At 40.2% G+C, this 15,616-nt stretch overlaps 1 protein-coding gene across 1 annotated transcript in view; it reads left to right on the top strand.

Moving 5' to 3' along the window:
• The first annotated feature begins 433 nt into the window (after positions 1-433).
• Positions 434-15,616, top strand: part of TMC3 (transmembrane channel like 3) — a 41,158-nt gene continuing 25,975 nt past the window's right edge. The window contains exons 1-7 of the mRNA XM_050798566.1: positions 434-557; positions 1,789-1,935; positions 6,157-6,232; positions 10,869-10,950; positions 13,754-13,860; positions 14,733-14,831; positions 14,942-15,084. Coding sequence (XP_050654523.1) covers positions 469-557; positions 1,789-1,935; positions 6,157-6,232; positions 10,869-10,950; positions 13,754-13,860; positions 14,733-14,831; positions 14,942-15,084 — 743 coding nt within the window. The 5' untranslated portion in view covers positions 434-468. The remainder of the gene's footprint in view (positions 558-1,788; positions 1,936-6,156; positions 6,233-10,868; positions 10,951-13,753; positions 13,861-14,732; positions 14,832-14,941; positions 15,085-15,616) is intronic.

Here is a 15,616-nt window from a genome sequence, read left to right as displayed (position 1 = left end):
GAACACAAGCAAGGTCCTTACTGTCTCTAAGCCTCTTCGATGAGAGTAAAAAACTGGGGAAATTAAGCCTTGCCTTTTGTACTCCCTCAGTGTTTTGTGAACAGCAGCCATGGTCAAAGATGTAAAGTGTTTTGCAAACCATCCAGGATTGTCAGGGCATAAGGGGTTAACGGATGTGATCATTTGTGCCGCACCAAGCGATCTGTAGATCACCAGGTCAAACCTTTGGCTGTCTAGACTCCAGCCAATCTGTGCAGCTACAGCCACCTTAACATTGCATATGCATGACTGGCCTCCTGGATTCTTCCCTACTCAGAGCACCAGCTGCAAGCACACAGTCTTGTTCCTGAGAACCGGCGGGCAGAGGAAACTCCGCTGCTTCTGTTCAGAAACCTCAGAACAGACCCTTGCCTGCTAACTTCCCAGCTCTCTGGCCAGCTTCTGATCGTTAGCAGTCTGTTGACTCCCATGAAAACCTCAAAGGCATCCCAGCGCTATAGAGGCATCCGGAGAAATGCCAGTCAGTGCTACCTCTACCAGGAATCTCTGCTGCTCAGGTGAGCTAGCCCCATTCATCAGCTGGGCAGAGGAGTCAGGTGTGTGAGGAAGGAATGCATGGGTCACCAGAGCCAGGGAAAAAGTCCCTGTCCTGCTCAGTTGTCCTTCAGAATGAACTCAGAATCTCACTTCTTCAGGTTGTGGTACAACTAGGATGGCAACCTCAGCAATGGGCATGGAGGGAAATGGTTCTTCTGGCTGCTTCTTGACCAGGAGGTCAGAATCCGAAAGCTTGCATCCCAACCTGGCTTTATGGCTGGCCAAACCCACAGATATGTTTCCGTGTTTTCTCTATGTTCACTCAATCAGCAACGTCAAGAGAGAGTGGATAATATGTCTATCATGATAAATAAAGTGTTTATTGGAAAAGCCTTCAGGCTAGTTAGAAGTGGATGAGAGTGCTATTCGAATTTGTTAAATATTTATAAAGGTCTAGTACAGCTGCCCTTTAATTTGACGAAATTGAAAAAAAATTCTCCTCTTAATGGGTAAAAACAATATGAATTAGAAAATGACAAAGGAAATCTTTTATTTCTAATAGTCATAGATGAATACTCTTAACTCCTCTCAAAAAGTTGCATTAGGATAAAGCATATTAAGTGTAACTGGGAGTAAATGTTGCTACATGTTGGAAAATTGTTCCTCTTGAGAGTATCTATGTCCCTGAAATATCTCACCCATGTAAATTTATTTAGCTAATCTTTCGCTGGTAGAAAGATTCTGGTTCTGCCTTGGTTATCTCAGGTTTAAAATGAATTGACTGGAAAGGGTGAAGAGGGGTTTCTGAGTGGCAGAAGTTTTGATTGTATTTTATGTTACCTTTAGAATTGGGGAACAGGAGTCCTGCCTCTAAAATTAGCTGATTATTTCAATGAGCCTGAAAAAGAAATTATTTTGCCTACCCGAATTGCTGCTACTCAGGAATCCAAGAGTACATAAGTACCCTCTTGTCTCATCTTGTGTTTTCTGATAATATCATGCACCCTGAGAAATCATTATCTTCTAATGACCCAGTGGAAGTAATTGAATCCAATAAATGTTTCAACAGGCTACTGACACTACCAAATTATCTGTCTCTTTGGGTCCCTCCCTTTACACAAACACACACAATCATGCACAAACACATACACATTTCATACAGATGACCTGAACTTGTGCCCAGGGCAAGATGATCTTTGCTGGAAACAATTCTTCTAATCAGATTTCCTCCTTAATGCCCTGATCATTCAGCAACTTGGATGACAGCTTTAGTGCTGATGAAACAGGGGACAGCAATGATCCGGAACAAATCTTCCAGAATATACAGTTCCAGAAAGATCTCATGGCAAACATTCGCTGCAGACCCTGGACTATGGGACAGAAGCTGAGGGCATTGAGGTAAGGGCCTCAATGGCCATTATTGATCATTACAAGTATGCTTTCCGATAAACCACTTTGCCCTGCCCATGGGAACGAGGATAAAGACTCAGGTGAGAGAGGTGGCTCAGTCACTCTTGACCTGACTTAGCAAAGTCACAAAGGTATCTGAGAGGTCTAGCTGGTCCAGAAGCCAGTTCCTCTGTGTGTGCATGTGTGTTTGTGTGTGACAGACAGAAAGACAGAGAGACGCAGAGAAAGAGAGAGTATAAAGAGTTGTGTGTCTGTGTTGGGTGTGTGTGTGTTGGTGGAGAGTCTTTTATCTTCTGCCTCCTTTCTAAACACTAGATTTTAATATTCTCTCCAAGCTCGTCTCGCTCACTAGAGACAGAGCAGTAAGCCAATATGAAAAGAGATACTCATTTTAGCTGCTTGGCTATTACCACCCTCTGAGTAAAAAAATAATTGAAAAAAAAAAAACCTTTATAGGAAGCCAGATTATTATGATACTTAGAGTCATATTAAACAGTCTGTCTATACAATAAAGTGCTAAAGATTTAAAAACAGATTCCCTGATTCAACTACCTTTACCAATTTCTATCTACGTGACATTAATTTTCTTAATGTCTCTGAATACCAGTTCTTTTCTTTTTTAAAGTTGAAGCGATGGTGAGGAACAGCCATTAACTTCCTGCAGTCCATTTCCAAAAATGTCGACCACTAAGGTCTCCGGGTGTTGTTAAAAACTCAAAATCCCTGATTGCTCTCAGACCTATTGAATCAAACCATGGGAGAGGGTCCTTGTATTTTTAACATGCATTTAGGTTGATACTTTTGCACATTCAAGTTTGAGATCCACTGATAGCAGTTTGTTGAAGGAATACATGGAATGAACTCTGTGAGTGCTTAGCATTGTATCTGGTATATAACAGTCACTCACTAAGAGTGAGTAAGGAATAGTGATTCTGATGCCTGGGGTCACAGCAAAGGGAGTTAGCAGAGTAGCTTTCATGGCCTGTACCACTGAGCTACTGTGACCTGTGCTGTGGAGCTTCCTGGCAAAGCAGACACTACGCCTGATCATCAGACCCCTGCTGTGTAGACAGAATCACTGCCCTATCTTCATCTTCATTGCTCTTTTCTAGATGCCAAGCAGATATCTCTTTACCTCCATATCAACCATGTATTAGGCTTGCATTTCTTTCCCATCAAATCATTTCTTCCTTAGATTTGCATTCCAGGTGATGTTCTTCCAGTCTGACCAGACTGCTCTTCAGGTGACTGTGAAAGATAGCTAAAGTCATCCGTAGTTTTGGTCCTCAGAAGGTTCCAATTAATTCTCCTTCATGTGCCTTTCATGTCTGTTATCAGCTGCTGTTGTTTCCATTTCTTTGAGTAAGGATGGCATTATATCCATTTTTCAGACAACAAAGTTGATACTCAGAGATGTTAAGAGACTAACCCAAGCTACACAGTTTCTGAGTGCTAGAATTAAGCTTTAAATCTAGAATTTCTGATTCCAAGTCCAGTGTTTTCTTGTATTGAAACATAGTAATTTCACCAAAGTAATCATTGGAGCAATTACTCTTTAAAAAGAAAAGATATAGGTTCTTGGCCGGGTGCGGTGGCTCACGCCTGTAATCCCAGAACTGTGGGAGGCTGAGGCAGGCGGATCACAAGGTCAGGAGATTGAGACCAGTCTGGCCAATATGGTGAAACCCTGTCTCCACTAAAAATACAAAAGTTAGTCGGGCGTGGTGGTGGGCACCTGTAGTCCCAGCTACTCGGGAGGCTGAGGCAGGAGAATTGCTTGAACCCGGGAGGCAGAGGTTGCAGTGAGCCGACATTGTGCCACTGCACTCCAGCCTGGGTGACAGAGTGAGACTCTGTCTCAAAAAAAAAAAAAAAAATGACATAGGTTCTATTAGAATTTTGCTAAATCATTCCAAAATGATGATGATCAATTGTTATCTGAATAATAGGTGGTTAAGTCTCTTTAACTTTGAGGGCAGAGCAGAACAAATGGTAACTTTTCTGTCAAGGCACTTCAGAAACCAAAGAATAAGCCAGGCCTTCTGCCATGTTGCTTGGCCCATGTGACACATCCAGAGCCCCAAGATGGCTGACACCGGCCATGTGTTCAGCCAGCAGCCAGGGTCTCAGGGTGCAGCTGGCCCTCTGAGCACCTCCGCTATCTCCTTGCCACACATATCTCCTCTCCATCACCTTGAGAAACTACTGGAGCAACACTTCCCTCATTGGACTTGCTGAGGCTTATCACAGTGCTTTTGTGGAAAGTGCAAAAAAGCACCGAACCCTGTCTGCTTGGGAATCAAGGGAGCGTAGCGGGATGCAGATGAAAACAGAATGAGATAACCCTGAGTCTGGAGCAAGAGCCACCTGTCTAAGAGGATACAGGACATGCTTGTTTCCCCTGTAGGGAAGCAAGTGGTCAGTTCCTATGAAATCAGCATAGGTCTATGACTGGGCCTTGGTTTGGGCTGCCCCTCCCTGCTACCTCCACACCCGATCACCCCTCCCTCTGTTATAGCTCTTGTCACACCCACTCTCCCTCAGTCATTGTCTTTAAAGATCTCTGTCATCCCTATTAGGTAGTGAACTCTTCCAGGGCAGAGACTCTGGTTTTTTGTTGTTGTTTGTTTTGAAACAGGATGTCACTCTCACCCAGGCTGGAGTGCAGTGGCTGGATCACAGCTCACCACAGCCTCAAACTCCTGGGCTCAAGTGATCTTCCCACCATGGCCTTCCAAGTAGCTGGGACTACAGGCATGTGCCACCACACTCAGCTAATTTTTTTATATTTTTGCAGAGATGGGATCTCACTGTGTTGCCCAGGATGGTCTTGAACTCCTAGGCTCAAGTAATCCTCCCACCTCAGCCCCCCAAAGTGCTGAGATTGCAGGTGTGAACCACCCCACCTGACTGAAACTCTGTTTTAGGCAACTCTGTATTCCACTATGCTTGACCCAAAATAGATGTGCATAAAATGTTTAAATGCTTTCAGAAAAAATAAAAAATAAGATATAAAATGAATTGTTACTTGACTTTGATAGGCTTTTACTTTTTAAATACTTGCAGCAGACAGCTCTATTAAGATGACCCCAACATGGTAGTCATGGGACGTCAACCTTGCTCCTGACCTACATTTTGGTTCTGGCCAGAATGAAGTCAATGCATTGGCTGGGCTATTAAGATGAAGATGTTGCAATGGTAGGAAGAGAGATCCAAAACCAAGAACTCTGGTTAGGTAATGTTTTGGAGAGATCATCCTGTCTGTGGATAAAGGAATTGGCTTGTACCCTGTGTTTTCCAAGGAAGGACTCAGACCACTGGGTGTTATTGGGGGTTGCTGTGATGCACAGACCAGAGCACCCTCCCAAGTAAACCTGTCAAACTAGCAAAATGGCTAATTCAGAAGAACTAAGTTCTTCAACACTGAACATAATCAAGCAGAGGGCGTCCAACCATCAGATAATGAGCATCTCTACATGGGGTGGTAAATGATTAGCTTACCTTGACGGTGACATTCATCTCTCTAAGAGCCTTTGGCTTCAGTCTGTCCATGGCACTAACATTTATTTTCTAATCCTGTTGTTCATTTAAGGTGTGAATTTAACTGTCTATCCCAATGAATTTAGTCCATTTTCAGGACTGAATATTTAGGCAGAGATATCAGGTTAATTCAATACAGTGATCAATTAGTGTGTTAGAAGTTTGTTTGGGGTGACTCAGATTGTTCATGTCTATGTAGACATGACTTTTTTGCTCCCATTAATCGGACACCAACCTTTACTTAGGCAGATTCTCTGAAGCCAGGTCTGATTTGCACTTTTAAACAATTGACTGCAAGAGGAAAGTTGCTAAGTGGAGAGGTCGAGATGCAGGTGTCTGCCACCAGGATTTCCAAAGCTCAGAATCCCCAGTCAAGCACCAGAATCAGTGAAGGCCTTTAAGAAATTCAGTTGTAGCTAATTTTGGTATAATTTCATCATTTTCGATTATGCATCCATTTAAATATTAAAGAAAAAAATTTTAAGGCATTTTCTGATTACCAAAAATTAGACCATGAAGTATTTGTGTAACTCCATTCTCTCACGGCATCTCGTGCTGTATCATTTTTCAGGACAAGATGGCAACCTATTCCTGTTGCATTTTTACACATTTTGCAGAAATTGTAAGTATGATAAAATTGTGTTCACCATCAGGTTTTTCTTCTCTTAGACGAGCAAAGGACATTGTACTGAAGTTCGAAGGGAGGCTGACCAGGACCCGAGGCTACCAAGCAGCAGGTGCAGAGGTAAAGAACACACATGTAGCCGGGCGCAGTGGCTCACACCTGTAATCCCAGCACTTTGGGAGGCCAAGGGAGGTGGATCACGAGGTCAGGAGATTGAGACCATCCTGGCTAACACGGTGAAACCCTGTCTCTACTAAAATCACAAAAATTAGCTGGGTGTGGTGGCAGGCTGAGGCAGAAGAATGGCGTGAACCCGGGAGGCGGAGCTTGCAGTGAGCCTAGATCGTGCCACTGCACTCCAGCCTGGGCAACACAGCGAGACTCCGTCTCCAAAAAAAAAGAAAAAAAGCACACACACAGACACAGACACACGTGAACACTGTGGTCTCCAGAGCCAGGAAGTTGTGTTTGCCATCGCACTTGCCATGATACACAGGTTGCGAGTGCCAGTCTATAACACAGCTGTAGATCAGGATAATAGAATTGAAAAGTATGAATTTCCCAAGACTTGAATTTTAGTCCTAGATGCCTTCCCTTCCCAATTGTGTGAAACTGGGTAAGCCTAATTCATCAGGAGAAAGGATAGCAAAAGTGATCTAGCACCTTTCCTGAGTTAATCCCACCCATATTCGTAGGTTTGATTCACTGTGTCCCTGTATACAGCTGTATTTCTTACAATGAGAAAGTTGCAGGTATATGTCAATGCTCATTTTATAATACAATGTTAAGATTTTTGTTTGTTATTTTTCCCATTCAGTTACTTAAAGGAAAAGTATACATTAAAATTATCTGTTTATAAAGTCATTTCATAAATCTGTAGAAAACAAAGAAAAATAACTTATAATATCGTTTTAGAAATTTCACATCAGTCATTGCATAAATGTATTATTTTCATACCATAGTAATTGTAGTGTATATACATTTTGCTTCTTTTTTCACATAGCACCATTATATAATTTTTTTCCATGTTGCTATATAGTTTTTATATTTAATGGTTTTTGATGACTCTGTGGTATTCCATCAGATAAATGTATATTAATTTAATTAGTTATTTGACTGCTGGTGGATATTTAAAATGCTTCTAATTTTTCATTATTATTAATAGTCCTACGAAGAACATCTTTGCACATATAGATTTCTCTGTCGTTTTGAATTTTTTTCTTAGGGTGAATGCCAGAATTGCAATCACTATAGAAAAGACTGTGGTCCATTTTTTGGCTTTTGGTAAATATTTAAAGATTATTTTCTAAAAGCCTTGATGATTTATATTGCCATTATTAGTCTCATAATACCTGCACCAATGTTGATTATAATATTTTTTGTTTGTTATCTTAAGAGACAATAACTGACAGATAGACTCTTTTTAGATTCTCTGAAACAAAAATATTCTTAATATAGCTTAAATAAAAGCAGGTCATAAATTTTACATGTTTGAAAAATTATAAAATATCAAAGAATCCCTAAGGACACATCTTGTCATTCTTTCTTCTTACTCTTCACAAAAATCTTCTTTAAAATTTGAATCTGTTTTTATGACCAAATCACACATGACTCCTTATTCCTGCCATACTATGATGGAATTTATGAAATAAATTATCTTTTTGTAGACATATGAACTACCAAGCTCTTTTGTTTTCTCTAAATAAGCTGAAATGCTACAGGAAATAAAGTATTTCACATGAATTCAAATGACCTATTATATATAACAATGAAAAGCTATTGGGACTTTTAGCAATAGTAAACTCAGTATGAATTAAAGGTATAACTTGATAATGGGCTGAATTATTAGAAGCAGGGTTTTTACATTGAGTAAGGTAATCCAAACTTTTATCTTGCTCCTCTCTCCTCCATCCTCTTCTGTAAAACGCTCAGCTCATGCTAACCCACAGCTTGTACTGGCTGTTCTCCCCTTTTATAAAGCTACTCTTCCCATTTACTTTTAATTTTCCTTTTCATTCAAGTCTCAGCTCAAGTATGACCTCCTCAGCTAGACCTTCCCTAATTGTTGAAAGGGCCTTCTCCCCCAGTCCTAATAGACCGTGTCCCACTGTGGCATGGATTTGCTTGTGGCTGCCTTGTCTCTACCTGAATGCAAACTCCATACCAGCTGACATCTTGCATGTCATGCTCACTATCTGCATTCACAGGAAAACACAACCTAGGTGCTTAATACGTACTACGAATAAATATACTTTTCGTGAACTGTCGTACATATTGTTAGATCTGTATGATACATACATGCATAATGATACATGTATAAATATATATGTATGTATGATACATGCATGTACCACATATCTAACAACATGTATGACAGTTCATGTTGACATGTTGATAAGTCAACACAATCTAGGTGCTTAACACATACTATGAATAAATATACTTTTCATGAACTATCACATATGTTGTTACATATCTTCTGGGTGGATATGTAAGTCTTTCCAAAGATAGAACTTTTTCTTAGCTAGCAAAGCTCAATAATCCAAACCCACAATTAGGATCTATTCTTCCAAGTTTAGTTTTCTTTGTTTTGATTTTGCTTTGTTCTTAAATTTTGAATTATTCCTGTTTCAAGGCTTTTGCCATGGAGATTTGGTATAAATCATCAGAGAAGCATGAAACTTTTTCCCCCATGCCTTACTGAACACGTTATCAACAAATCACCTTTTTCAATCACATTTTCTTTTAAGAAGTTCCTTTGGGCCAACTTGCATAGACTCTTATTCCCAGAATGAGCAAACTTGGGCCATTCAATCCAGTGCTCTCTAACCTGAGTTGGAGGACCCTGGCTCCTCAAGCACTACTGGTGGGGTGGTGGGGGAGATTTTTTACCCCCACCTACAAAAGCTGCCCTACCTTAGGCTGTTACATGTATGAAAATTCTCATACAACTTTAAATTTAAAGAGCATTCTGAATGCCACTAATTGAATCTGACTTCTTATACAGATGGAGAAATGGAACCCAAGGAAAGAAAATAACTTCCCCAGGGACACATAGTGAGATAGATGTGAAACTACAGCTAGAACTCAGGTCTCTGGCTTTCCGCCCCGTGCTTCTTAGTCTTCAGGGATTTAAAGCGAGCCAGAGACTCAAATGCTTTCCAACACCAAACCCTTGCCAAAGGATGATGGAGCACCCCTTCCTCTGGATACTGGGGTAATAAATGATCAGAAAGCCTCCATCTCCCTCTCTAGGCTCTAGGAGACAAGCTAGGCGAACAAAATTAAGGTAATGTAAGGTAGGATATGATAAACATTATGAGAGAGACCAAAAATTATTGCTAGGGGAGTTTACAAATCGGAGAATTTCTTTTCTGGCTACAGAGATTTTGTGTTCATGGGAGTGACTGTATTTGAGTTGGCTCTCAAATCATGAACAGAAGATGAACAACTTCTGATAAACTTCTGATAAAATTCAGATTTTCATTTACAAGCAGCCATTCTGGCCTCAGCAGACATGTCCAGAATGACATTATCATACATGTCTGTACCGGGACCATGTGCAGTCTTATAGCTCAGAATGTCATAATTACATTTGTAATCCCTCTTTCTGCAATGATATCATTTACTTCCAGCACAAACCCAGATTGTGTGTGTGTAAAAATGCACAACCTGCCAACTTTGTTGGAAGCAGAACTAGTGTCAGGGCATGTCTTGTTTTATTCCCCTTTAAGAAATGTTTTTTAAACTTTTGGCAATTTCATCTTAAAAACATAAGACACCTTTTTTTTTTTTCCTTTTTTTGAGACAGTCTCACTCTGTCACCCAGGCTGCAGTGCAGTGGCATGATCTCGGCTCACTGCAACCTCCGCCTCCTGGGTTCAAGCGATTCTTCTGCCTCAGTCTCCTGAGTAGCTAGGTCTACAGGCGCATGGCACCACGCCCGACTAATTTTTGTATTTTTAGTAGAGACTGGGTTTCACTATATTGGCCAGGCTGGTCTTGAACTCCTGATGTCATGATCTGCCCACCTCGGCCTCCCAAAGTGTTAGGATTACAGGCATGAGCCACTGCACCCAGCCAAAACTACAAGACAAATTTTTAGACCTTATCCCCGACAGCTCTATCCAGGAAAGAGGCTGTAGCAGGAGGCAAGTCACACATTAGAGTGGGGCTCATTTTCAGGGTAGGCTCTAGACTCTTGGTCCTTAAACAGGGATGTGCTTGTAATCACCTGGGGAGTTTGTTAGGCATCCAGATTCCTGGGGCACATTCTCAGAACCCCCTTAGGTTTATGGCAAGATCAAGTGGATTTATTCATATATCATTCCTCAAGTAATTTCTACTGTGTGTTGTGGTTTTAAGATGTAATTGCCAAAAGTTACACTTTTTCTTTCCTCAAAGAGCAAGAGATACCCCGCATCAGGAATGGGATGGCTAATGCAAACTGCAACCCTATAGAATACGCACCTCAATACAGATACCACGGACTGGGTGGTGTCTATATTGAGGTGCATATTCTATGGGGCTGCAGCTTGCATTATTTATCCAAAGCCGGTGTCCATTCACCTGGTTAGGAGCACAGAGAAGGGAGCTACTTTGGTTCTAGTGCAGCTTAAAGGCCTATGAAGCCATAATCCATAATTAAAGGGATTACCAGAGGGAGTGTCTGGTATACTACATTTAGGTGCCTAGTACTGCACAATCATTGCCATCTTCATGAATGTGACATCTAATCCTGACCCCTCTTGTCTAGCTCTGGCGGAAATTTGCTCGTCTCGCCTGTAACTTTGTGGTCATCTTCATTCCCTGGGAAATGAGGATAAAGAAAATTGAGAGTAAGTATTTATACTTGGAGAGTGGAGCAGGAATGCAATACTAGTGGCCAATCACAGCCTAAGGAGAGTCTGCTGTGTTCTGGTCCTTATGCTGTGCAGCTGAGGGCACTCTTATAGCAGGGTCACCGGACTCCACATGGGACAACAGATCCAGAAGACAAGATACTTGTCCCCACCACCTGCCAGGATGGGAACAGTCTCGATGTAGGCCTTTCCACATTCCGCTGTGGCTCTGCTGTTCTCTCCCAGTTCATTCCTTCAGTCAGATAAAATGCAAACCCCGAAAGGATCAGGTGATAACCTATGAGAATGAATAAGAGGGTAGCTCAGGGAACTGCAAAACACAAATACAAAAATCTGCATTTTCATAGAGATAATTGTGCCCATTTAGAAAACATGCGCCAATAAATAAATAAATCATGTCCATGATCACACTGACACACACAGTATCTGGAATAGATTTAACAATAAGTCCAAAGTAAAGGAAACTGTAAAATTATACCACAGGATATAAAAGTCTTGTTAAAACACATACAAAGATTTAATATTTGGAAAATGTTAATTTTCCCAGAATTAATTTACAAGTTTGATGCAATCAAATAAAAATCTCAATGTATTGTTTCTAAGTATTTAACAAAATGATCATAAAACTTATAGGAAGAAAAATATCCAAGAGATTAGTTTAAAAAGTATAAAGAAGAATGCAAATGAAGTTGTAAGATCAAGATATTAAAATATATCATAAAGCTACAACAGCTGAAGCAGTATAGCATAGTGTGGGAATTGACTGGCAAATCAAAGGAGTAAGAAAAAATTCAGGAACAGATAGGAATACACTTAGACTTTTAGAATTTTAGCATGCAATAATTATTGAAGTCAGTCTGAATTACTGCATAAATATCACTGGAACAATTGATTCAATTGTTTTAAAGAGTAAGTTTAATTCCTTCACTTGAAATTCCATTACATATTTGAATAGACAATAGATATTATGATTGCAGAATGGAGACATATCTAATCATAAAAGTGAAGGAGGAAAAAGTACTGTTATATTTAATTAGCTAAAAAAATAAAATTTACATACATAAAAAATAAAGCTAAAAGTTAGATGACAAACTGGGAAAAACATGTTGAATATTTAAATGGATCAAACAATTTGATATGCTGGCAGAAATGTAAATTAGGACAGTATTTCTTTTTTAAAAAGTTTTAATATGTACCAAAAGTCTTCAAAATGTTACATACTTCGGTAATATGCTTCCGTTTCCTAAAAACAAAACAATAAAAAAAACAAAAACAGAGAAAACCATAATAAACTAAACAAACAAGGTTGCAGCCACTGCCATTAGTGCTGTACCCAGGTTGCCTTTCCTTGGCTGGTCTACCCTTTCCTCTGCTGCTGAGTATGGACTGCTTGTCACTCAGCTGCTCCCCTTCAGGGAATTGCCCCAGGACTACCTCCTATCACACCAATCCCACACTCACCAGCCGGAGTCTAGAGGCAGTGACCATTAACAGAGCAGGATTCAAGTCTGATCCCTTGCTCCCAGTGGGACCAACTCAGTGGTGCAATTCATGCTGCAGAGCTCCTGATGGGATAGACTCAGCTAGGCTGCAGCTAAGATGGTGCCCTTCCCTGGCTCTTTCCCCTGACCTTCCCTGACTCCTTCACATCTTCTCTATGGAGAGTGCTTCCTCAACAAATCACCTGTAGCCAAATCCCTTTCTCAAGCTCTGCTTCTAGGAAACCTTATCTTAGACAGAAATTATTTATTATAGAACTATTCACCCTGGTGAACAGTTGGAAATGTCCTAAATGTCAAGTCGTGGGGAATAGTTTAAATCAGTTATGGAAAATTCACTTAATGGAACAATAAAATTTATGTTATAGAATAGTATTTTTGGCAAGAGAAAATGCTTGTAATATATTGATAATTGAAGATGTATACTGGAGAGAAATGCCAATCTTATACAAAAACACTATTTGCATAGGATAATTGTGGAAGGTTACACTAAAAGTTTAATAGAAAGTAATTCTAATAGTGATTTTAATTTAGTGATCACAGAATGGGTAATTTTTCTTGTCCTTGTGATGTTTTGTGTTTTGCTACTCATTATGACAAACATAAACTAGATTTGAAATACAAATTTAAGAGTTTTTTTTTTTTTTAATGACATGAAACTACCTACTCCAGAATGTTGTGGAATTGTTGCCTACGTCCTCATCTAAGTTATTCTATGCTCCTGGATTTTCTCAATAGTTATAAATTTGTTTTTACTATGCTTTTTATTTTAGAATAAGTTTAGATGTATAGAAAAGTCGGAAAGAGAGTTCCTTTGTACTCTTCACCCACTGTCCACTATTGTGAGCATCTAGCAAATTGTGTTTTATCTTGAAATTAAGGCAAAAAAACCCTTAGCAAAATCCTTGAAATTCTCAAAATGATGCAAAATAGATAAGAAATATACCAAATTCTTAAAAGATGCTGATACTTGTTAACATACATGAAATATTAGAAATTTGATAAGACCATTTTAGATGAATATGTCATTAGTGAAGTGACTATCAAATAGCATTTTAGGCAAACTAGAGATTTTTCCTGCCTGTAAAACTGATAGATATTCAGGGGCATCTTGATCTGTCTAAGTTAACACTCAGGAAGGAACACCCCGATTGGTACAATAATGGCATTCTTACTCTATCTCCTGTGGATGTAAGAAAAGTTATGGTGTTCTTTTTGTAGGATTTCTTGCACTATGAGGATTTTACTTAAACTGTTCTCATTATCTTGTCTGTCTTTAGGTCATTTTGGATCTGGCGTTGCCTCCTATTTCATATTCTTGAGATGGTTATTTGGAATTAATATTGTGCTCACCATTATGACAGGTGCTTTTATTGTCATTCCAGAGGTAAGGTGTTTCAGGAGAGAAAAAAGTACCACTCGTTAAAAAGAGGAGACATTACAGCAGTCGCATAAAATGGCTCCTCTGGTTGTCATTGTGGGGAGGAACATACATGTGTTTGAGTAAAGCAGGGCTTGGCAAACTTTTTCTGTAAAGGGCCACAGAATAAATACTTTAGGCTTCGTGGGCTATTTGGTCTCCGTCACAATGACTCAAATTTGCCATGTAGCATGAAAGCACCCATAGACAGTATATCAACCAGTGGATGTGGCTGTGTTTCAATAGAATTTGATTTATGAATACTGAAATTTGAATTTTATATAAATTCTTTTGATTTTTTTCCCCAACCACTTAAAAATGCAAAACTATTCTTAGCTCTTGGGCCATACAAAAAGGCCACAGGCTGGACTTGGCCAACCAGCCAGTTTGCCAGTCCAAAGTTGAAATAATATCCAGGCCATGTACATTATTCAGGTTATGGGTACACTAAACCCCAGACGATATAGCACGATATATCCATGTAACAAAACCACACTTGTGCCTCTTACATTTATATAAATTAAAGAAATAAAATCCATTTTCAACTAAACGTTATCCTCAAAAAGTAAATGGGCCATTTCCCAACAGGGGCCTTAATAATCCACCTGTAGAAACCATGTCTAGCTGAGAGAGAGCACACCCAGGTGAGCTCTAGTCAGGCAAAAAGAAAATCTGGCCACCCAAGATTAATTTTTCATTAATGAAAATCAAGCAGAAATCCACCCCCTGGAGATCTCTTATGTGTGGCATTTTCACAAGCACATGGAGATCAATCTCTCATTTTCTCCTGGTCCCCTCCCACCCAGAGGACCACATAACAAGCCTTCTTCTCTCACCAGCTGATTGCAGGCCAGCCCTTTGGAAGCACAGCCAGAAAGACCATCCCCAAGGAGCAGGTTTCATCAGCCCAAGACCTGGACACCGTTTGGTCTCTGGGGGTGAGGTTGATGCTTGGCCACACTCTTGTCTTGAGGGAAGGGGTGGATGGGCCACAGTTCTGAGACCTGGGAATGGGAACCAGAAATGACACTGAGTGTTTTCTTTGCAGGGCTACCTCCAGTACTCAGTCCTCTTCTACGGATACTATGGCAGGGAGAGGAAGATCGGGAGAGCTGGCTACCGGCTGCCCTTGGCGTATTTCCTAGTGGGGATGGCAGTGTTTGCTTACAGCTTCATCATTCTTTTAAAAAAGTATGACTGCTCGATTTCTCAAAATACATATCAAGCATTATGATATGTGTAATGTCATCTAATCTTGTCAATAGCCCTGTAAAGTTAAGACATAGCTGTATCCATTTTACAAATGAGAAGACCAAAGCTAAAAGAGGCATGTTCATTTTAACAAGTACTTATTGAACACTTACTGCTTTGTACTAGGTCCTATATTAGGCCTGGAAATACAAGAATCATATAGATTTACCAGTTCATGTAATTTTAGACAATGCAGTAGCTGCACCAATAGGGACATAAGCAATATGATCTAGGTGGCCAGAGGTTGCAGAAAGCAAAACGTCCTCCTTTGGTTGTATGTTTGTTTGCCTGTGATCTAGCTACAAATTTTGCGAAGGCCAGGCTTGTGTGTGCTGTGATTCAGTTGGCACCTCTAGGTCATCACCGGAGGAGGCAAAATGCAAAAGAAACAATCTGGTGGGGTTAGGAGCCCTGCACCACCCTCACTGTGAAACCTGCAGGAGCTCACCTTCCTTCCCTGGGCCTCATCTGT

The sequence above is a fragment of the Macaca thibetana genome, chromosome 7 (assembly GCF_024542745.1).
Source record: "Macaca thibetana thibetana isolate TM-01 chromosome 7, ASM2454274v1, whole genome shotgun sequence".
NCBI lineage: Eukaryota > Metazoa > Chordata > Mammalia > Primates > Cercopithecidae > Macaca > Macaca thibetana.
Note: the sequence above shows the minus strand (reverse complement) of the source record. Positions and strands in the feature narration are given on the sequence as shown.